This window comes from Geotrypetes seraphini, chromosome 13, assembly GCF_902459505.1.
Source record: "Geotrypetes seraphini chromosome 13, aGeoSer1.1, whole genome shotgun sequence".
Lineage (NCBI taxonomy): Eukaryota > Metazoa > Chordata > Amphibia > Gymnophiona > Dermophiidae > Geotrypetes > Geotrypetes seraphini.
In genome coordinates, this window is record NC_047096.1 from 36611546 (window position 1) to 36636451 (window position 24906).

Genomic DNA, 24906 nt, shown 5'->3' on the forward strand with positions numbered 1-24906 from the left:
TGCTTATTCACACCTTCAAAGAAGTCAAGCAAATTGATAAGGTAAGATCTCCCTCTACTGAGCCCATGCTGACTCTGTCTCATTAAATCATGTATGTCTACATGTTCCACAATTTTATTTTTTATAATTGTTTCTACCATTTTGCTCAGCACTGAAGTCGGGCTTACCGGTCTGTAATTTCCCGGATCTCCCCTGGAACCTTTTTTAAAAATCGGCGTAAAATTGGCCACCTTCCAATCTTCAGGTACTACAAATGATTTTAGTGACAGGTTACAGATCACTAACAGCAGATCAGCAATTTCATTCCTTCCCTTCACACATGGAATTTCTATCCATATGGATTCCACACTGCTATCTATGTCATGCTGAATGTTTAGTTTTTTTGATTCAAGTCCCTCTGTAATATATAGCGCAACCCCTCCTCCAATCTGAGCTACTCCTTGCAATATAATTTGTACCCAGAATACACTTAGAAAGTTGTGCGCATAAATTCTAATAAGTTCCAATAATTGCTTGTTAGTGGCCAAAATTATTGGTGTCGATTAGTGATATAGGTGCTTTTTTTTTAGGCGCCAGTAAGCACCTATGTTGTTTTTTTTAAACTGATTTTACTTGTTTTTAAATGGCATTTTGCACTTTATTAAAGCATCGGTAGAGTGCCTACTAGTACCTAACTTTAGGCGCCATTTATAGAATATGGGTCTCTCTTCATTTACTGAGAAATACCTTGTCCTTCAAACAAGTGGCTCTTCCCCCTATCTACTTCACCCTTTCAGTCCTAAACCTATGTACACAATCAGAAAGTAGCAGGAAAGAAAGCATAAAGATGATGGGGGCCACCATAGAGGTTTCTAGGGGCCACCATTTGCAAACACTGGCATAGTGCTTTTGGGTGGATGAATGATGCTATTTGGTGCTTTTATGTGTATGAGGTAGAAAAGCGCACACTTGCAATTACAGAATTACCTTTATAAGAATATTTTATAAAGTCTGCACTTAAATGCTAATATTTCTCGTCTCCCATCTGAGAATATTTCTGCTCAGTCCAGGTAAGCTAATGTATATATACTGTAGCTCATGCTTTGACTGGTATGAATACTGTCTCTTGCCTTTGCCCATTGGCTCAGGTACTATCAAATAATTCAAATAACCTTCAAAAGATCTTAATTGCCTTTCACAACACATACAATTTCACACTACCAGTTGTTTAAAATCAGTTTAAACTTGTAGGTTGAGAGATATGTTTATAGTAAATAAATTTACAAATTGTTAAATTAACAATGTTTGCAGATAGGCTGTTGTGCACTATTAATTTCTCATTCTTTAAAAAACATATTCAATTAAGTCTTAATAATTTTGACTTTGCATTCCTATGTGTATGAGATTTTAATACTGTATAGGCTGGGAATAGTTTGGTCCGACAAAAAGATTATATTAAAACCCAATCAAAAATATAACATGCAATTTCAATTTAATGGCCTACTTTAAATAAAGTGGTGAACAAATCAAGGCTTAATGATTTATGGCATGTTTTGATTCGCTTGTCTCAACAAGCAAAATGGCCAGTTATTGAATATTTTATTGAGAGTGCAAAGGACATTAATTGTACTGGAAATATGCTCTAATTGTATTCATTTTTTGACTGAGGGCCATGTTGAATTGGAGGCTCTTCATTAAATGGAAATTTGATTTTATTTTGTTGGAAGTTATCATAGAACATACTCCAGTATAGTCTATTAATGAGTGAATATCATAGCTTATGCATATGAGCTGCTGTACTCATCCATTAAAACCCAGGAATTTGAATAGGTGGTCTCTGCATCTGTTGACTTGTTTGGCAGCAAATCTATTGTATATGTATCGTCCATCTAGCATTTATTTTGTCAGGAAAACAAAGACTGGTTTTTTTTTGTGTGCCAGTGATTACAGATATAAGGGGGCACTTCATATTATTCCAGTGCGGTAACCTGATGTGCTAGCACAGGCGAGTGTTGAAGCACTGGGCCTCTAAGAGGCCTGTGAAGAAACAAACTGAAGTATCTTGGCAAACAAAACCCCCTTTGCTCAGCTCAGGACATTAACGAAAATAGAGGAGCCACAGCTGAGCAACAAAAGGGTTCCTTGTGCCTAGATAGTCTTGTTTGGGCCTTTCTATCTTTTTCCCATCTCTGGGTTTTTATCTTTCCTGGCTGGAGGATGCCCTTCTGCCTGAGTTCTCCAGCCTTAGCTCTTTTAAAAATATCTTCCATCAGGCCACATTAAGGAGGATAAACGTTCTCTTATATGTTCCCTTAAATTTGGGTTTCTCAATGTTTCTCAATGTACTTGGACCCATTTGCAGCATTATGCAAAACAGAGCTTTCTCCAGATTCATAAATATTCTGTTATATGAATCCTTCCGTTTGTTACTAAATGATATAAAAGGCAATACCATAACTGGGTGCTTATAATTTTAAGTGCTTTCCTATGTAGAATATGTATATAAATGTTAGAGGGTATGAACTGAATCTTTTATTTTATGATACTCTGCAAAATTCTTATGCTTTAAAATCACAGGATTAGTACTCATCTCCAACTTAAACATTGTGTGCAGTCGCTTTTATGGAACTATAAACAGGACTTTACTGAATCTAAATTTGATGACCACTAGCCCCTGCAGACTGGTTGATAGTAACATAGTAGATGACAGCAGATAAAGACCCAAATGGTCCATCCAGTCTGCCCAGCTTGATTCAATTTAAATTTTTTAAATTTTTCCTTCTTAGCTATTTCCAGGCAAGAATCCAAAGATTTTCCCGGTACTGTGCTTGGGTTCTAACTGCCGAAATCTCCATCAAAACCGACTCTAGCCCATCTACACCCTCCCAGCCATTGAAGCCCTCCCCAGCCCATCCTCTCCCAAACGGCCATATACAGACACAGACTGTGCAAGTCTGCCTAGTACTGCCTTAGTTCAATATTTAATATTATTTTCTGATTCTAGATCCTCTGTGTTCATCCCACGCTTCTTTGAACTCCATCATTGTTTCCTCTCCACCACCTTTCTCGGGAGCGAATTCCAGGCATCCACCACCCTCTCCGTAAAGTAGAATTTCCTAACATTACTCTTGAATCTACCACCCTTCAACCTCAAATTATGTCCTCTGGTTTTACCTTTTTCCTTTCTCTGGAAAAGATTATGTTCTACGTTAATACCCTTCAAGTATTTGAACGTCTGAATCATATCTCCCCTGTCCCTCCTTTCCTCTCTAGGGTATACATATTCAGGACTTCCAGTCTCTCATACGTCTTCTGGCGCAAGCCTCCTATCATTTTCATCACCCTCCTCTGGACTGCTTCAAGTCTTCTTATGTCCTTCGCCAGATACGGTCTCCAAAACTGAACACAATACTCCAAGTGGAGCCTCACCAACGACCTGAACAGGGGCATCAACACCTTCTTCCTTCTACTGGCTACACCTCTCTTTATACAGCCCAGCATCCTTCTGGCAGCAGCCACCGCCTTGTCACACTGTTATTTTGCATTTAGATCTTCAGACACTATCACCCCAAGGTCCTTCTCCCCGTCTGTGCATATCAACTTCCAGTATATATGGTTCCTTTTGATTATTAATCCCCAAATACATTACTCTGCATATCTTTGCAATGAATTTTAGTTAACATAAGAACATAAGCAATGCCTCCACTGGGTCAGACTCGAGGTCCATCGTGCCCAGCAGTCCGCTCACGCGGCGGCCCAACAGGTCCAGGACCTGTGCAGTAGCCCTCTATCTATACCCCTCTATCCCTTTTTCCAGCAGGAAATTGTCCAATCCTTTCTTGAACTCCAGTACCGTACTCTGTCCTATTACGTCCTCTGGAAGCGCATTCCAGGTGTCCACCACACGCTGGGTAAAGAAAAACTTCCTAGCATTCGTTTTGAATCTGTCTCCTTCCAACTTTTCCGAATGTCCTCTTGTTCTTTTATGTTTTGAAAGTTTGAAAAATCTGTCCCTCTCTACTCTCTCTATGCCCTTCATGATCTTGTAGGTCTCTATCATGTCTCCTCTGAGTCTCCGCTTTTCCAGGGAGAAGAGCCCCAATCTCCCCAATCTCTCAGTTGCTAGGCATTAGACCATTCCTCTAACTTTTGCAGATCCTTTTTCATATTTTCCATTCCCTCTTCGGTGTCTACTCTGTTACAAATCTTGGTATCATCCGCAAAAAGGCAAACTTTTCCTTCTAACCCTTCAGCGATGTCACTCACAAACATTTTGAACAGGATCAGCCCCAGCACCGAACCCTGAGGGACTCCACTACTCACCTTTCCTTCCTCCGAGCGACTTCCATTAACCACCACCCTCTGACGTCTGTCCGACAGCCAGTTTCTAAACCCCCCCTCCATAAAGTCTAACACCACAGGGACTCCATCCATTGCATGGAGTGTTGGTCCTCTGGATTACAGACTTTGGTTATTATGATATTGAGAAGTTTTTGAGTAGTTTGTATTTGGTACCACAATTGGCCAAAAGTATGCTGTTACAGGAACTCCACTATAAATTCTTGTTGTGTATGTATATTCATCCTTCCAGGACAAAAAAGATGGGTCTCCCTTCAGATGGGACCTGTCTGAAATGTGGTGTAACAGAAGCTTCTTAAAAACATGTGTCAGATTGTGAGCATATTCAATGCTTTTGAACTGTCATATGGTCTCATTTGAGTGGTCTATACCGTTCAACGTGGAATCTGACCCTTAATATCTGTCTATTGGACAATACCACAAATGATGGAACTAGTACCTGAGACCTTTTCTTGCATAAATCTGCTCTCATTCCCAAATGTTGCATACTGCAGCAATGGATGCATGTCACTCCACCGACTTAGTAGAGGAACTATATGCAACCCTTTTTGTGCAGAGGAACAGCTAACGTCGTTCCTCTGCACAAAAAGGGTTGCAGAGCGGAGGCTGCAAATTACAGACCAGTGAGTCTCACATCAATAGTGTGTAAACTCATGGAAACACTACTTAAATGTAAATTAGACACGATTTTGGATGAGGGGAATCTAAGGGATCCTAGTCAACATGGATTCACTAGGGGTAGGTCATGCCAATCCAATCTTATCAGCTTCTTTGATTGGGTAACAGGAAAGCTGGACTCGGGAGAGTCTCTGGACATAGTGTACTTAGATTTCAGTAAAGCTTTCGACAGCGTCCCACACCGTAGACTATTAAACAAGATGAAATCAATGGGGTTAGATGAGACACTAATTGCATGGGTCAAAGATTGGCTGAGTGGAAGACGTCAGAGGGTGGTGGTCAACGGCACCCTCTCTGAGACATCGGAGGTGACCAGCGGAGTGCCACAGGGCTCGGTCCTGGGTCCACTCCTTTTTAACATATTCATAAGAGACTTGACCCAAGGGCTTCAGGGTAAAGTAACTCTATTCGCTGATGACGCCAAACTATGTAATATAGTAAGTGAAAGCAATCTGCAGGATAGTATGACGCAGGATCTGCTTACGTTGGAAAACTGGTCCTCGACATGGCAGCTGGGCTTCAACGCTAAGAAATGTAAGGTTATGCATCTCGGTAGCAGAAATCCATGCAAACCTTACACCTTAAATGGAGAAACACTAGCTAGGACTTCAGAAGAAAGAGACTTGGGAATAATCATCAGTGCAGACATGAAGGCCGCCAAACAAGTAGAGAAGGCATCATCCAAAGCAAGGCAACTTATGGGATGTATCAATAGAAGCTTTGTTAGCCGCAAATCTGAAGTCATAATGCCACTGTACAGAACCATGGTGAGACCTCATCTGGAGTACTGTGTGCAATTCTGGAGGCCACATTACCGTAAAGACGTGCTTAGAGTTGAGTCGGTTCAGCGGATGGCCACTAGGATGATCCCGGGGCTCAAGGGTCTCTCGTACGAAGAAAGACTAAACAAATTGCAGCTCTACACTCTAGAGGAGCGCAGGGAGAGGGGGGACATGATTGAGACATTTAAATACATCACGGGGCGTGTCGAGGTGGAAGAAGACATCTTCTTTCTCAGGGGACCCTCGGTCACAAGGGGGCATCCATTCAAACTCAGAGGAGGGAAATTCGATAGTGACATAAGGAAGTATTTCTTCACAGAAAGGGTTGTAGATCACTGGAACAAGCTTCCAGAGCAGGTGATCAAGGCCACCAGCGTTATTGACTTTAAGAATAAATGGGATGCCCTGGTAGGATCCTTACGAGGGTCGAGTTAAGGAACTAGGTCATTAGTACTCAGACTTAATGGGGTGGGTCAGTAGAGTGGGCAGACTTGATGGGCTATAGCCCTTTTCTGCCGTCATCTTTCTATGTTTCTATGTTTCTATGAGCTATTACATGTGCAGAAATGACCTATTCAATGGAGATTTTTGAAATTATGGATGCATTTTGTTAATGCACTGCCTTTGAGACATTCATTCTTCAATTATAAATGATTTAGAAATGTAATTTAAATGCAATTATTTACCATTTATATTTTTAATATAAAATTTTGTTTGACTCGACCAGGGAAAAATGAGGGGAGAGGGTTTGATTGAGAAGTGAGCGGTGATTTTTCTGGATGATTAGGGGTTCTGAAGAGGGGGAAAGTGGTGTTATGGATGTCTCACGGGGTAGGGGTGGAGTCAGAGGGGAAGAGGCCAGACCCGCACGAGGGAGAAGGAGGGGATGGGGAATTCTTCACAAATTCTGCGCTGCACAGTTGCACAGAATTCCGCCAGGAGTAAATTTTTTTAAAAACTCCCTTCAAACATGTGAACACCTGTGCATTAGCTTTTGCATCTAATTACACCGCATTAATGTAGGGGTTTAAAAATACCCTACACTCAACAAGCACTCTTTCCATCTTCTAAAACTCAATACTGATGTATGACCTTTGCTTCCTGCATGAGCTCCAGGCAAGGCTGGATTAAGGCATATCTGAGAGGTCCTCTCCAAAACCTTTGACCTTAGGCACTTGCCTAATTTGTTTGCCTTAATCCTGCCCTGCCTATGATCCTCTCATTCCACAACATCTATTCCAATGAAGTATGTCTGCCTGCCTCTTTGTGCCTTTATAATGTGGAAATAGTTAAATGAATCTACTATCTCTCATTTCTTACCTTTCTTCTGAAGTATCTCTCTATGCCCAATTTTCCTCTTTCTTCTTTTCCCCATGTGCCACCATCTCTTTCCCTCTCACTCACGCACTCATGCCCAACAGTTCTCTCTTTCTATTCCCTCCCTCCTATGTCCCAAGTTCGTGCCCCCTTCCTCCCTCCCTTCTGTGTCCCATGTTCATACCACCTTCCTTCCTTCTGAGTCGAGTTTGTGCCCCCTCCCTGCCTTTCAGTCGTCCCAGAATTGTGCCCCTCCAATGCCCCAACATGCTCCTTCACCCCTCTCCTTTCTCCCTTTGTTTCCCAGAAAGATCATGTCCTCTTATTTGTTTGAGCCTCAGTCGACCCAGAAGGCTTTCCTCTGACATCAGTTCTGACATCAGAGGGAAGCCCTGTGGGTTGGCTTTGGGGTGGGCAGGGATCTCCGGCAGTGGCTTCAGGGGGTGGGGCGGGCAGCAAGGATGGATCCCCAGCAGTGGCAGCGTGGCTTCAACGGACAGGTGGGCATGCAGGAAATATTCTCTGTGGAGGCCATGCCGCATACACCCAACAAGCGGCCCGCATACCCCTAAGGGTACGCCTACCATGTGTTGAGAAATACTGCTGTAATGTTTCTAATGCCACCTTTCATGCTGTAGCCTATGCATCTCCTCTTTCACTATTATATAAAGAAGAAAGGAGCTAGAATAAATGTAGTTCAAACTCCTAAAAAAGGCTATGCAGCTAAGTGATTCAACTTATTTTATTTACATTCAAAATACATGAGTCATCTTTTATAATTCTGAAATATAGAAGTTAAAAAGTCACAACCCAGAGTAGATATTGTATAAAATTATGATATTTGGCATCTCTCTTGGCAGGCATCAAGTTGTGGATCATTATGCAGAGCTGAGATATGACCCCAACTGGAAGACAAAGAAGGTAGAAGCAACGTCTCCAGATCTTGGAAAGTTGAGGCAGCTGGAGCTTGAAAAAGGGCTGCAGGACTCATTCCAGGAATCAACGTCTTCTACTGAAGAAGCAATGCATGAGAAACTGCAGATGAACCAAAAGCAGACAGGCCAAGAACAAAGAGGAGCCGGAAAAGACTTAGTTTCAGGCTCTGGAAATGTAAGCATTATCATTACAAATGGACTGAACCTTCAGCAGTTACTGTTATCACCTCAGATCCCTGAAAATAAGTCTGATTTTGAAGTTGATGACTCTGCGTTATTTTATTCCAGCAATCGGCTTAATGAAGCCAACCATAGATCTATTATGGTACACAGAGACAATAAGAAAGTTCAGAAGTCATTAATTGATTCTCAGCAGGATAAGGTTCCAGACCTGTATAATCACGATGTTTCTTCTTTTGGATTAATGCATGAGCAGGGTAGTCAGTCTACAGAGGACTGTAACAGTGACACGCAAGGCAAGCTCAATGATGCAAAGGGTAAGGACCTAAAAAGGATTCACCCCAAACGCAACATGTCAGTAAAGGACTTTATAGAAAAAAATAAACTAACATTGGGGGTAGCTGCACAGAAACGGATTTCTTATCTTCAGATGCACAAGACAAAGAACAGAGAAACCAAGCAAGAGCAGGTGGGTATTTTCTATTTCATTTTTACTTTTTGACTTGGCAACTTCTTTCTGTTACCTAGGCTTCCAGCTGCTTGAAAGCAGCTAGTGCCATTACAGTGCTATAAGTCTTAATTTACACTTAAACCAGCTTCACTCCTATTAGTTTAATCAAGTTTCCATTCCCATCTAGCCCAGTCATAGCAGACCTCAATTCCCTCTGGACCCTGGTACATCTGGACTCTGAGTCTGAATAATTGATTTAGTTGTTGTACACTAGTTGAGCTTCTCTCTCCTAAATTGTGAAAATTTCATGTAGAATTGTTGCTGAGTCAATGGGGTTCTTCAGTTGTAAAAATGAATGTTATAGACTGGAAATGGAGTGCCATATATATACTCATCTATAAGTCAGGAAACTTTTGCTCTAAAAATATATCGGAAAAATCAGGGCCATCTTATCTATAGCTAATGTCCTATAGCATTAAGAAAAGTAATCCCTCCCACCCCTGTCAGTGGCACAATCTGGAATCTCTTCCTCCACTTCTCTACCTGTGCCAGTCTGTGGTTCAACATCTCAGTCCCCTCCCCTTCCCCCTCCCTCCGTCTTGTACCGTCAAACCTCTCTTCCATAGAGCAGTAGCAGTACAGTGGTACACCTAGGCTGCCTGCAGTCTGCTCCAGAGTACTCCCTCTAACTTGTCCCACCCCCCTCTGACTCAACTTCCTGCTTTGGCATGGATGGGACTGGTCAAAGGAAGAACTCTGGAGCAGACTTCAGGCAGTCTAGTTGCACCTTCGTACCGCTTGCTGGAGTGCTTCCTGTCAGCTGGGGGGTGGGGGTGATGCTTTAATATTTTGTTTTCAGTCACTAGGGACAGGCAGGCTCCCTGGAGTCCTACAGAGGCTGCCTGTTCCCCTCACTATTGAAAATGTAATAATAATAATAATAATAATAACTTTATTTTTCTATACCGCCACAATCTTGCGACTTCTAGGCGGTTCACAAAGAAGAAGAGCTGTACAATCAGCGAACTACAGTAGATGAATACAAGGTGGTTGAAAGGAAAATTATACATAGGTTGAATTATAAGAAATTAACTATTTTACATCTTACAATTGAAAATAGTCGGACACTAGCGAATATCAGGATGCAATTATGAAGAGGGAATTTTAGCAGACAGGGAATGTGGATACCTAATGTGAGGAAGAAAAATTCAGGATAAGGTGTGGAAGTTATGTTCGCGGGAGAGTGTCTGGCTAGGAAAAGAATTTCTTAAACAAAGTGGTCTTTAGTTCTTTCCGGAAGATGCTGTAGGTCAACCTAGCGGTATCGATGAGATAGCCTAGCCATGATTGCTGTCTACCAGCTTGAAACTTGAAAGTTCTGTCCAGGAAGGTTCGATATCTGCAGCCAGCGATTTTCCGGTATGCAAACAGGTTGTGGTTTCTGGTAGATCTAATGGAGGAATAGAATTCGAAATGAGGTAGAAGGTAATTGGGGGCCATTCCCCAGATTAATTTATAGCAAAAGCAGGAAAACTTGAATAGAATTATTTCTTCGATTGGTAACCAGTGCAGCCATTTGTAGAAGGGACTAACGTGATCACTTTTCTTTAGTCCGAATATTAAGCGGACGGCCGTGTTTTGAACTATTTGCAGTTTTCTTACGGTTTTTTAGGTATCCCCAAGTAGATGATGTTACAATAGTCCAGGGTAGAGGGTCGAAATATTTTTTTATGGTTTTCAGTTTCCAAAAAGTGGAGAAGCATTTTTTTGTCACTGAGTTTATGTGATCGGTCATAGTTAATTTGGTATCTAGAGTGACTCCTAATATTCTTATAGTTTTTAATATTGGGTGAAACTTCCTCTCCGACGTCTAAATTGACGTCGGGAAGAAGGCAAAGAAGTAGCGGCGGTGGTCCAGGGTTTGAATCGGCGTGGCAGGGAGGGAAAGTGATCGCCCGTCCTGGTGTCCCCACGCACAGCTTCGGGACGCTGTCCCTGAAAACGGGACATTTCGGTGTCCCGAAGCGGTGGGTCGGGACAACGGGACGGTCGGTCCGAAAACGGGACTGTCCCGTTGAAAACAGGACGTATGGTCACCTTAGGCATAATGGGTATCTACCTAAAGGTATTCAAAAGGGAGTGATCTAAAGGGAGGAAGAGCTTCCTGGATAGAAGCACCTACTGACTGTGATGCATAATCTATTACCCCCACCCCACCCCTTGGTTTGTGAAGGGTATTCCTCTCCTGTGGCTTCACAGGAGAAGGAGGGAGGTCTTCTTGCCCCATCCTAAAGGCATAAGAAAGATAAATCCAACCCCAAGTATATTGCCAGATTACGTGTGCACATATACACCACACACACACACACACACACTTGTGAGTAATATGAGGACTTCATATCACAGTGAAAAATTGTGGCACTGTCCAAAAAAAAAAATTGTTTCAGGCCTGGAGGTAGTGATTTGCTTACGTCTATACAAGCATATCTACCTTCCCTGGACCAAAATTGCCTTTCAGAGGAAGGCTTCCATTTTCCCAGCTATTTTATGAGCATGTTCATAAAATTATCCTCAAAAAGTATGTAAGTGGCACTACAATTTATAAAATTGCTGTATATGAGTGCAAAGGATCTACTTGTGCAGATTATTCCTGATCTGGAAGCACAAATTTGGGTATTTTTGTTTCATTAAATCACCACCACTTTTTTGAACTCACCACCTATGAGTACCTTCAACCTGTGTGAGCCCTTTGCTTAGATATCGATAAAATATTTACCAGTTTACTGCAAACTATCCACAACTAGACACCCTTTTTGATACTCAGCCTACTTTTATAAAATTATCCTCCAAATGAATAAAAATTGTCTTGGAATTGAGACAGACAACTGTGTTATGAAACTGTAAAGTCACACAGGTGTAAGGATAACAGTTGATGTACTGTATTTTTGACATTCACTTTTTGTTCTGGGACTGTGACTAATATAATTGCTTTTATCCTTAAAAAGTGGTTAAGGCCATTTTTTTTGCATAATTGTTTTAGTTTAAGTGTGCTCTGCAAGGGTGGCATAGCTGGAATGTGGATTCATTATTGATTTATCTTTTTTTTAACATTGGTGTGTAGATGTACATTGCAGAACACTTCTAAAAAAAACTAGGTTAAAATGCAATTGCTGACCCCTCTAATAATGCTGAACCCCAGCTGAAAGAATAAATTTGTACACTAGAGGACAGTATAGTATCAAAGTCACCAAAATAGCTCCAAAGCATTAAAGATGTTCAGAAGCTATATTACATATTGAGTGAAATATCAAAATACCTTGAGCTCAATAATGAGTGAATGCAAAATATGTAACCTGTGATAATATGCATATAAAATGAAATAGTTTTACTTTCTATGCAATTTTGTTATTCTTTTAGCATACAGTTTCAGCAGTTTCTAGGATCTTAGGAAAGGTGCAGTATTCTTCAACAGAGTTTTTTGAAGATCTGCTAGATCGTCATCAATCCTTTTTTAACTTAATTTTCAACTTTTTTTTATTTTTTATGTATATAAATATATTTTTTCTTTTAAAAATATTTAAAGCTTTTAAACTTTTATCATCAGCTTCAACCTCGTTGGCTGGGAACTTCAGCCGACATGTTTCGCCGTACTGGCTTTTTCAAGGTAGTCTCCTAGACAGAAAATACTATTGCGGTTACAATGCTCTAATACCTTCATATAGCATATGTTTAAAAATTAGATGTTATTTTCAAATGTTGAAGAGGAAAACTAGATAAAATTTCAGAAAAAATATACTCTCCGTTTTACTAAGCTACGGTAGAGGTTTCTACCGCAGCCCAGGGCACTAAATGCTCTGATGTTCATAGAAACCGCTACTGTGGCTTAGTAAAAGAGGCCATAATGTGGACTTCTGGCTTACCAGGAATTAATTAAGGGGCCTCTAGCGCCCATTTCACAGCTTAAAATGGCTTACTGTGCACCCTAATCGGTATGCTAATAAGTTTTTAAATATTTTATTGGAGGGAGCATGTCATGGTTCAGAGAATGGATGTCCCTGTGCAAATCAGTTATAGTTGTATTACCAGTAAGTGCTTACGTGGTAATTTTTTAATGGCCGCTTTGCCATTAATAAAAAGAGTAGAAAATTGATTATGTGGGATTTGTCTTACTGTTTGATTATTATGTGTTTATTATAGATGTAACCTGCCTAGGTTGTAGGCAGAATAAATATTTTTAAAATAAATAATAAATAAAATTTTCAGCTGTGGTAAGAATGGCTTAATATGTGGTGAAAAATCTGTATAAGGGCATGCTAAGACCGCTTTTTACCTCAGCGTAGTAAAGGAACCCCTAAGAAAGTGAAATCTGCAGTTTATATTTAGTCTTCTGCCTCATAATATGCTTGAGGCAATGGTAGGATAATTCATACCCAGTTCAGCATTAAATGACCACTCTCTTAATTTACTGGTAATATATATTACTTTGTAGCAGAGGAGTATAAAAAAGCACCTATTGATTAGAATCTTGGCAGATCTGAGTGCTTAAAAATAACAACCTCTACATACTCAACCACTTTGGTTTAAATAAATGTCATCTTTAAGTAGTTACAACAGTCAATAGGCAATATGTGAGAATCCATACCTTTAAATGAGTTTTATCCACCCTCTCAAAATCATAATGAATGGCTTAGTGGTTTTTTTCTGTTGTTTGGAGATAAATTCCTTTGGTTTTATACAATTTAGGGCTTGATTCATCAAGGTCTTGCCATAGACACAAAATAGGAGAAATGCTTTAGTGAGTCAGGTCCTTAGTTTGTGCTTTCATGTTTATATATTCTCTGCAGGTTGTGGGATATTGTATTGTATAATTATTCAAAGATGTTCTACATCAGCTTCTGAGACCACATGGGCTGTATCTGAAGAGAGGATCTATGTGGTCTCTTAAGTTTATATACATTTTTGAATAATTAGTGTGTTGAGCCAATAAAAGGGTTCACATCCTGCAGAGAATTCAACTCCTTCCAGAAGCAATAGAGCTCTGCATTATATGTTTCAGTGCAATTACTTACTCCCTATCCAAGATGTTTATAAAATCATAATCATAATCAGGCAGGGTTTAATAGTCTCAGTATATAAGTAATAATTCTTCCTCCCTCCTTGCTTGTGAGCAACTGCTGAGCGAGTTAGAATGGCTCCTGGCACATATTGATTCACACATTGTCTGAACTTTGAAAGGTAATTTGAAATCATAGTGTGCTTACACTGGTTGAACTGTTAGGCAGTGTTTCTGTTCTAGAAAAGCCCCTCGCCATTCCTCAAGCCATTCACTGCACGGTTGTTCACTTTTCAGATTACAAACTATAGTAATTCAGCAAACTGTGGAATGAGTTGAGGATGCCAATCTTGAGTCTAGCTGTTGTGAATCTTTTGAGCCAATATTCTGGTGTCATAAGCTCCATGTGGAGCCTAGCACTGCATTTAAATTCATCAGATGATGTGGAGACTAGAAGATAATAATAATTTCTAGTGCAACAGACAAATTATTTCTGAACCTTCGGGTAATCAGTTCATTCCCGTGAGAATTCTTGTGTCTGTCTACAAGAAAGAAGATTACCAAGGTAAGAATCTAATTTTTCATATGTAAGTTTAAAGAAGTACTTCTTCACTTTAAGCAGCATAGTCAGAGCGTCTAAGCACATTTCAAATACTCGAAGAACTGACTTTTTGAAAAAAAAAATAATGGGAAGAGGATATTACAGTTTACCAAGGTAGGCACGTATTTTGGGGCTCTTTTATCTAGTACCAACACATTATGGGCCAGATTATATAAACTCGGCACACAATACTATTCTATAAATGGCACTTTGGGATGAGAAATCTTTATAGAATAACATTGAGTATTGAATATGTCGCTTAACTTCAGATGCCAAATTCAGTGCCTAACTTTAGGCGCAAGGACTGACACCAGCTGAAACCTAGGGTACATTCTGACATGCAAACTGGGCATAGATCCCTGCCATTCTGTAACATTGCACGTATCTTTTGTGAACACCCCTGACCCACCCATGCCCCTCCCATGGCCACACCCTTTTTTGAGTTGCGCGCAATCCATTGTTACAGAATAGTGCGTAGCTAGATCGGTGCCCAGATTATAATTAGTGCCAGTTAAGTGCTTTGTTAACTCCAATAACTAAATCACTGGAGCCAATTATTTTGGGCACCAGTCTGGGATCCATGCTCAGTTTTAGGCAACCTTTATAGAATCCAGGGGTATCTGCAGAAATAGCAGCCACAGTGCAGCTGCATACATTTACACCTGCTCAGGAGAAGGTGTAAATATACACAGCTGAAGTAAACACTTAGATGTATATTTTGACAGAAATTGACAGAAATTGAAGCGGGTGAATCAATGCTCAAATTCCTGAAGAAGCGCACCAGCAAAACAGGGAACCCTGTTGGATTATGCTAGTGGTGATATTTAGTAGCTGCTATGCTCTGAGTTTGTCTCCTATGGAGTGATTTTCTCCTGCTTCCAAGCTCCAGGATCAAGTTCTTGTGTTTGCAATTTGATTGAGAAGACAACAATTTTCAGATAAGTGTTTTTTTGAAAACTTTTTGAGACTTAGAATTAAGACTGTTGAAATTCACGGTGAAATTGTGTCCTCAACTTTTTGGGAGTTTTTGACCGAGGATGTGTCTGCTGGCAGCAAGTGATATTTGCAACTAGCCTGTCTATATGGGTTGCTTTGATTTTCCCTATTAGACACTGAGGTCTTTTCTCCCTTAAGAGTAACACTTGGACTTGTTATTCTATACTCTTGAGGTTGTGCTATGTGGATATAGATTTATTTTATAATCTATACATGTCTTCATGACTATTTCTCTGGATAAACCTGTTTTATCCCAGGACAAGCAGGCAGGTATTCTCACTAGTGGGTGATGTCATCCGACAGAGCCCCAATACGGACATCTTGCAAGCATGTCTTGCTTGAAGAAACTCAGAAGTTTCGAGATGCCCGCACCGCGCATGTGCCTGTGCCTTCCCGCCCGATGCTCCGGGCGTGTCTCCTCGGTTCTTTTTCTTCCGCGGAGCTGAGAAGTCTATCTTCAATTTGCGCCCATTGAATCTCTTTTTTTGCCTTCTTTTTTGCCGCGGGTTGAGTTCTTTTGGCTCTCCTGTGCATTTATTTCTTTCTTTGATTTCTTTTTCAAAAAAAAAAAAAAAAATTTTCCTTCCAATACCGGGTCGGCCGCGTGGCTGGGGCCCCGCGCCTTCGACCTTGCGGCGGAGCTTTTCCGGCCTATGTCCCGGCCGATCACCGGTTTTAAAAAGTGTAGCAAGTGCCAGCGCGCGATTTCGCTCACGGACCCTCATCGACGCTGCTTACAGTGTCTGGGACCGGATCACTTCCCGAAATCGTGCCGGCCTTGCTCCACTCTGACGGCGAGAGCGTTTAAGCGTCGCTGTGGGAGTCCATGTTCAAGATGGAAGCTTCATCGGATCCTGCAGCTTTGACATCGACATCGACAGGTGCTTCGACTCCTTCTGCGAAGCCCTCTGCCTCCCCGGCTGCTTCGGGCCTCCTGAAACCGGCGTCATTCACACCGGTTTCGGCCCCGGCTTCGGCGCCGGTGCCTTCATCCGTCTCCTCGGAGCAGGTATCGACCCCGACAGTTCCTCCGGTGGTGCTCAAGGTGCCGAAGACTGGCAAGCAGAAGCACGTAGCACACAAGGAGCGCGGAGACCGTGCGGAAGGGCCCCCTTTTGGTGCAGATCCCTCCATATCGGCTTTGTTGCGGTCCATCCTGGAGGCTCAGTTCGTGGAGCTCATGAAGACCATGGGGCCTCGGCTGATTGCCACCATCCAGGGTGACCTTCCAGCTTCGGCTTTGAGGGGCGGACCGTCCCCTCCTCGCCGCACTACCTCGTTACTCGAGGAGGAGCGGTGAGCGGTGTCCGGGTCCTCGAGGAGGTCCTCCGTTAGCGCTGTACCTCCTTTGGAACCGATTTCCTCGAGGAGGGCCTCCCTTGGAGCCCATCCCCTCGAGGAAAGCCTCGTTTATTATTATTATTATTATTATTATTAGGATTTTATATACCGCCTATCAAGGTTATCTAAGCGGTTTTACAATCAGGCACTCAAGCATTTTCCCTATCTGTCCCGGTGGGCTCACAATCTATCTAACGTTTAGTGACCTGCCTCCCTTGGAACCGATTACTCCGCCCCATGACTCAGTGTGGCGTCCACCTTTGGGGCCACCCAGTCCTGGGCATAGCAGGAAGCAGGACGAGTTCTTCCGAACCCCCTATCAAACCTGGGCGTCGTCGGGGGAGCCTCCGACTCTGCCGCCTCTGCGATCGACGGCATCGAGTCCAATCTGCTCCTTGGAGGCGTCTGAGCCAGTTTCTCACAGACGGGCTCGATCCCCTTCCAGGCATCGGGAGGGGCATCGATCCAGACATTCTTCGAAGCATTCCTCTCGACACTCGACCGTCTCGCCTCAGAAGAAATTGCCTCGGTTGGGGTATGCTGCTTCGACTGGGTCTCCTCCTCCGGGCCCGGAGTTCGAGGACCCCGAGGTTTTCTACTCGTCCTGTTGCTCGCAGGCCTCTCTGGAGCCTGAAGCCTCTTCTTCTTCTAGTCCGTCTCGCAGACCGGCGACGGCAGACCAACTGTCCTTTTCATCGTTCCTCAGGCAGATGGCGGATGACATGGACATTACTCTCGATGCTGGGTCTCGATATTCCAAAGAGTACCTCGATACCATGCACTTGCCTCGTCCTCTGGCAGAGTCCTTGCGGCTTCCCTTGCACAAGCTCCTCGACCAGACCTTCATGCGATGCTTCGAGTCTCCTTACTCTATCCCTGCGGTCCCTGGAAAATTGGATGCTCGGTACCGCACGGTGCATCATAAAGGCTTCGAGGGTCCTCAGCTTTCTCACCAGTCCCTCCTGGTCGAATCCTCGCTCAAGCGGTCTCATCCTGGCCAGGTCTATGCTTCAGTGCCTCCGGGCCGCAAGGGCAGAACCATGGATAAGTTTGGTCGACGCATCTATCAGAATTCGATGATGGCATCTCGAGTCCTGAATTACAATTTCCACTTTGCAGCCTACTTGGAATTTTTTCTACCTGTGCTTCGGAAGTTCACACCATACATCGAATCCCAGGCTAGGTTTGAGTTTGAGGAAGTGGTTGCTTCGCTGTCCCAACTTCGGCTTCAGTTAATGCAATCTGCCTATGATGTGTTCGAGCTCTCCGCCCGAGCGGCGGCCTGCTCAGTGGCGATGCGCCGGTTGGCCTGGTTGCGGACCATTGATATGGACCCGAATCTTCAGGACCGCCTGGCAAACGTCCCGTGTGCTGGGGCGGATCTTTTTGACGAATCCATCGAGACTGTCACGAAGAAGTTGTCTGACCACAAAAAGTCCTTCCAATCTATCCTTCGGCTGAAGCCTAAGCCTCAGCAGTCTCGACCTTCTCATCCGCCGTTGATTTATCAGAGGCGTTATCAGCCGAGGCAAACTCCTCCTGCGAGGCAACCGGCGAAGCGTCAGCCTCCCCAAAAGGGTCAGCTTAAGTCTCAATCGCCTGCTGTCCCTAAGACCACTCAGCCTTTTTGACTGTCTCGTCGAGGGCATAACCAACCTCGTTCTGCCTCCCCCTGTTTTTCCCATCGGAGGGCGCCTCCATCATTTTTATCATCGCTGGGAGGCCATAACAACCGACCTCTGGGTCCTTACTATCATCAAGGAAGGATACTCTCTTCATTTCCATCGGGTCCCTCCGGACCACCCTCCAAGAGAGTATCCTTCCAACTTGACTCAGACCGCCCTTCTTCTCCAGGAAGCTCAGGCTTTGCTCTGGCTTCGTGCCGTGGAGCCGGTCCCGACGGACCAACTGAACCAGGGGTTTTACTCCCGGAACTTCCTTGTTCCGAAGAAGACGGGCGACCTGCGACCCATTTTGGACCTCAGGGCCCTCAACAAATTCCTAGTCAAGGAGAGGTTTCGCATGCTGACACTTGCTTCTCTCTACCCTCTCCTCGAGCAGAACGACTGGTTATGCTCTCTGGATCTCAAGGAGGCCTACACTCACATTCCCATTCATCCGGCCTCCCGCAAGTTCCTCAGATTTCGGGTGGGACATCTACATCTGCAGTATCGAGTGCTTCCATTCGGCCTGTCCTCGTCTCCCAGAGTCTTCACGAAGTGTCTGGTGGTGGTGGCCGCTGCACTCCGGAACAGGGGTCTTCAGGTATTTCCATACCTCGACGACTGGCTCATCAAGGCCCCGTCAGCTCCAAGGGTCATTTTGGCGACCTTGACCACGATCTGCTTCCTGCAGAGCCTGGGCTTCGAGATCAATTTTCCCAAATCTCATCTGCAGCCTACCCAGTCCCTTCCCTTCATCGGGGCGGTACTGGACACCATCCAGCTTCGAGCATTCCTTCCTCCTCAGCGCATGGATGCTCTTCTTCGTCTCTGCCAGTCTGTATCTTCTCGCCAGTCCATCTCAGCGAGACACATGATGGTCCTCCTGGGCCACATGGCCTCTACAGTTCATGTGACGCCCTTTGCCAGGCTCCATCTCAGAATTTCTCAGTGGACCCTAGCTTCTCAATGGACTCAAGTGTCAGACCCGTTGACTCGACACATCATAGTCACTCCTGCTCTTCGGCAGTCTCTACTTTGGTGGATGACCTCTTCGAATCTATCCAGAGGTTTGCTGTTTCACACTCCTCCTCATCAGAAGGTTCTCACTACCGATTCCTCGACCTATGCCTGGGGGCTCATCTGGATGGGCTTCGCACTCAGGGATTCTGGACCTGTGCGGACCGACTCCATCAAATCAATCTTCTGGAGCTCAGAGCCATCTTCAATGCTCTTCAAGCTTTTCAACATCTGCTTCACGACATGGTGGTCCTCATTCGCACCGACAATCAGGTCGCCATGTATTATGTCAACAAGCAAGGGGGCACGGGCTCGGCCTCCCTCTGCTAGGAAGCTCTCAGAGTCTGGGATTGGGCGGTTCGCCACAACACCTTCCTCAAAGCTGTCTACATTCAGGGGAGGGACAATGTCTTGGCGGACAAACTGAGTCATCTTCTCCAGCCTCACGAATGGACACTCCACTCCAAGCCCCTTCATCAGATCTTTGCTCAGTGGGGAACGCCTCAGATAGACCTCTTTGCGGCTCCCCACAATTTCACGCTGCCTCAGTTTTGCTCCAGGATCTACGCTCCTCATCGCCTCGAGGCAGATGCTTTTCTGCTGGATTGGGGGAATCGCTTTCTGTATGCGTTTCCGCCATTCCCTCTCATTCAAAAGACTCTGGTCAAGCTGAAGTCCGACCATGCCACCATGATTCTGATAGCTCCTCGGTGGCCCAGGCAACCTTGGTTCTCCCTTCTACTTCAACTCAGCAGCAGGGAACCGTGCCTACTTACAGTGTTTCCTTCACTGCTTACTCAGCATCAGGGGTCTCTGCTTCATCCCAACCTGCAGTCTCTCCAACTGACAGCTTGGTTCCTCTCAACGTAACTCCGCACCAGTTTTCCCGGGCGGTGAGGGATGTCTTGGAGGCTTCCAGGAAGCCTGCTACTCGTCAATGCTACTCCCAAAAATGGACTAGATTTTCTTCATGGTGTATTTCCAATTCTAAGGAGCCTCAGCGAGCCTCCCTATCCTCTGTTTTGGACTATCTTTTACATCTGTCTCAGTCTGGTCTCAAGTCGACATCTATACGAGTCCACCTGAGTGCTATTGCGGCTTTCCATCAGCCTCTACAAGGGAAACCTCTCTCTTCTCATCCTGTGGTTTCCAGATTTATGAAAGGACTTTTTCATGTCAATCCTCCTATCAAACCGCCTCCAGTGGTTTGGGATCTAAATGTCCTTTCTCAGCTTATGAAACCTCCTTTTGAGCCTCTGAGCAAGGCTCCACTAAAGTTTCTCACTTGGGAAGTGGTTTTTCTGGTGGCCCTCACATCTGCTCGCAGGGTCAGTGAGCTTCAGGCCTTGGTGGCGGACCCGCCTTTCACAGTATTCCATCATGACAAGTTGGTCCTCCGCACTCACCCGAAATTCCTGCCTAAAGTGGTCTCTGAATTTCACCTCAACCAATCCATTGTGCTTCCAGTGTTCTTTCCAAAGCCTCATTCTCATCCTGGAGAATCAGCTCTTCACACTCTGGACTGTAAACGTGCTTTGGCTTTCTACTTGGATCGCACCAAACCACACAGAACTGCTCCTCAACTTTTCGTTTCCTTTGATCCAAACAAGTTGGAACGACCTGTATCGAAGCGCACCATCTCCAACTGGATGGCGGCTTGTATCTCTTTCTGCTATGCCCAGGCTGGATTACCCCTTCCCTGTAAGGTCACAGCCCATAAGGTCAGAGCAATGGCAGCCTCTGTAGCCTTCCTCAGATCGACACCGATTGAGGAGATTTGTAGGGCTGCCACTTGGTCCTCGGTTCATACGTTCACCTCTCATTATTGTCTGGATACTTTCTCCAGACGGGATGGGCAGTTTGGCCAAACTGTGTTACAAAATTTGTTCTCCTAAGTTGCCAACTCTCCCTCCATCCCATTGAGGTTAGCTTGGAGGTCACCCACTAGTGAGAATACCTGCCTGCTTGTCCTGGGATAAAGCAATGTTACTTACCGTAACAGTTGTTATCCAGGGACAGCAGGCAGCTATTCTCACGTCCCACCCACCTCCCCTGGGTTGGCTTCTCTGCTAGCTACCTGAACTGAGGAGACACGCCCGGAGCATCGGGCGGGAAGGCACTGGCGCATGCGCGGTGTGGGCATCTCGAAACTTCTGAGTTTCTTCAAGCAAGACATGCTTGCAAGATGTCCGTATCGGGGCTCTGTCGGATGACATCACCCACTAGTGAGAATAGCTGCCTGCTGTCCCTGGATAACAACTGTTACGGTAAGTAACATTGCTGTTTGGCACATGCACCCAAATGTATATATTAGATGCATTAGAGCTCAATGTCTGCGCCTGTACATTTAGAGTAGGCATATAATGAACTCCATCCCAGAAAGCAAAGCTGCTTACCTGTAACAGGTGTTCTCTGTAGACAGCAGGGGAGTACAGCCACACTTGTTGGTGAAGTCCTTTGACTGAGCCTGTGTGTTAATGCTTTTTGGCTTGCTGAGCATGTGCAGGATGCCCTACACCTGGAATCCTTCCCCTCATCTGTCCGTTTTGTCTCTAGCAATATAACAAGTTGAGATAAGGGGATGGTGGGCAGGCAAGTGTGGCTACATTCCCCTGCTGTCTGCGGAGAACATCTGTTACAGGTAAGCAACTTTGCTTTCTACGGAGACAAGCAGGAAATACGCAGTATCCAGGTTACTTAGGCACGATCCTAACAATGAGAGGTAAACATTAAATAATGTGGGTGAAAGAGGAGATCCCTTGGGGACACCACGTGGATTTTTCCAAATCGAAGAGAGCTGAGTCTTAAACCTAACTTGATAAAGTCTGGTTTCTAGGAATCCTTTAAACCACAAACAGATCAACAAATTAGTATGGTCTACCAGGTCGAAGGCACTACTGAGATTGAATTGGAACACCAATGCACTACTGCCCTTGCTTAATAAGGATGTCCATTCCAACTTCCATCTCCACTAATTACCATAACAACCAATGCTTCCAACCGGGGCTCAAAACTCAGGGTTAGTGGTCAACAAATGAAAAGACCCTGCATATAAGTCACTTAGAACTCAGCAATTTCTTACGCTCTTCCTTAGCAACAGAAGCAGATGAATCCAGAGACCAATAGGATAGCATACATCTACCAGCAAGTGGAGATAGAGAAACTGATTAACAGGTGGTCCTATTGGCTGGCACACCTCCTGCATCTTCAGTATGCTCTATCTCCCAGTAGGTGATGGTCGCTATTCAACTAGCTCCTGGATTCTGGCTGTGACTGGAAAATTATTTTTTCCTGTTGAGGTTTCTCTTCAGTGAGACTGCCATTCTATTTCTCTTGTTGAGGTTTCTCTTCAGTGAGACAGGGGTGTCCGGCTGAACGGTGCCAGCTTTAGGGGTTACACCTGGGCCCCCCCAGGTCCCTGCCTCACCCTCCCTCCAATGATAGAGGGTCTGACTGGGTCTCAATTTTTCTTCTTTCTCTTCATTGTTTAAAAAAAAAAAAAAAAAAAGAGAGACCACAGTGACTATTAAACAATTCTGCCCTCATAGTGCTGAGCAACCAGCATCTCTCGGCACTATCAACAAAGTTCTGAGTATATGTTTTATTTGCACTTCTTTTCTGGTTTCTGGTTGTAGTGGAGCTGCAGGTTCGGTGTGAGTCTACAGAAGGAATATATTTTTTATCAAACGCTATATTTTGTAGAGTTGTGGAAATGGTTTAGTGACTGACAAGTAAATTTACACTTGTATGAACTTTATTCAGTAAAGGGCTTTGGGTGTATGGATAGAGCTCCGTTGATGAAACTAGTGTCTTCCCGTGTGTTGTAGACACGCGCTTGTTTTCATACTCTGGCAGCAGCGCCACAGCGGTAGTGGGATTTCTCCCCGAGGCGGACTTTGCTTGGCATTTCCTGCAGCCAGGTGGAGGTAAATATTTGGATGGCTCCGGGTGTGTTCTTCACATAGCCAGTTCCTGACTGAGCACATAAGGCGTGTGCTTATTTTCCTAAGTTGAGAACGAAGCAGCATTCATTTATTTCTCTCCAATGTTTATTTTAAGCATTTTATACCATGACAGTGGTTGGCTCCGGGTTGGTTTTTTAATGCATTGTTGATATAGAGCCAGCTCATTTCAGCATGAAACAGGCATGCGCTTGGGTTTCCGGTGCTATTGGGAGCACCGCAGCGTTCACGGAGTTTATTTTGCAGCTGACTTAGGTCACTATCCCGCAGCTTCCCTGTTTTCGGGGTTCTACACGTCAGGAGTGTTTCAACAGCTTTTGCCACTGTTGCGGTGATATACTTTGTGTGTGTGTTTCCCCACTCTCTCTGCTTGAAAAGACTTAACTACTTTCATTGCGACTGTACTGTTATGCCTCACAGTGCTTAAGAAAGAGATTCTGCCCTGTGCTCAGCCGCCCAATCTCGTTTTTTGCCGTTATGAGTCGGCAGAAGGTAAATTGCTGTACAGTGATGTCAGCGGCATGAGAGTACCCTGTGATTCATACGGGTATCTTCTTGTCTCTCTCTGCTTGAAAAGACTTAACTACTTTCATTGCGACTGTACTGTTATGCCTCACAGTGCTTAAGAAAGAGATTCTGCCCTGTGCTCAGCCGCCCAATCTCGGTTTTTGCCGTTATGAGTCGGCAGAAGGCAAATTGCTGTACAGTGATGTCAGCGGCATGAGAGTACCCTGTGATTCATACGGGTATCTTCTTGTCTCTCTCGGTGTCCCTGAAGGATGAGTCTATTTAGGTTTAGAGGTTTTCTTATTCTTTGTGCCTCTGTGCAGCGCTGTGTGTGTCTGGTAGCACTAAAGCGCTGTGTGTCTGGTAGCACTATAGAATTGATTCCTGAACTGTCTTTTCTATTTCTAGTGTGCCAGGGACTGCAAGTTTCAAAACTTCTCGCACAGATTTCTCAGGTCGCCATCTTCTCATGGCACCTGTTAGACAGCCCCTCAAACTGGCAGGAAGAGCTGTATGGCTCCTTCTAACCAGGGACAAGTTATCTATTCTCCCAAACCCACAGAGTAGCAAATGCTATGTGGCTGTTGGAATCATCCCTGAAGCTCTCTTTAGGGATGTGAGCTTTATCTAATAACAATTAGGGTGCAGATTGTTTCCCATGGGGCGGTCAATGCAGCTTCTAGATTACGTCTAGTACAGGGGTCTCAAAGTCCCTCCTTGAAGGCCGCAATCCAGTCGGGTTTTCAGGATTTCCCCAATGAATATGCATGAGATCTATGTGCAAGCACTGCTTTTAATACAAATTCATTGGGGAAATCCTGAAAACCCGATTGGATTGCGGCTCTCAAGGAGGGACTTTGAGATCCCTGCTCTAGTACGTCTTCACTTTAAAGGCAGTAAGTTTTTGGCTAACATTACATGGAGTTAGCACTGTTTTCAGAATTCCAACATACTCCATCTTACATCGCAAAGCTGGATTTTTTGTGGGAAAGTTCCTTTCTTCTTCCAGAATTTACAGCTCTTGTCCAGCCGTTCCCCGACTGTCTGCTTTTCATTCTGAATGGGTCTTCACTTCCTCTGGTAA

The 24906-nt window shown here is 44.3% G+C and overlaps 1 protein-coding gene across 4 annotated transcripts in view; it reads left to right on the forward strand.

Moving 5' to 3' along the window:
- The window catches only part of JHY (junctional cadherin complex regulator), a 123958-nt gene that overhangs the window by 6117 nt on the left and 92935 nt on the right, over window positions 1-24906 (forward strand). For all 4 annotated transcript variants that reach the window (XM_033917297.1, XM_033917299.1, XM_033917301.1 and 1 more), the window contains exon 3: window positions 7976-8699. In XM_033917297.1, coding sequence (XP_033773188.1) covers window positions 7976-8699 — 724 coding nt within the window. The remainder of the gene's footprint in view (window positions 1-7975; window positions 8700-24906) is intronic.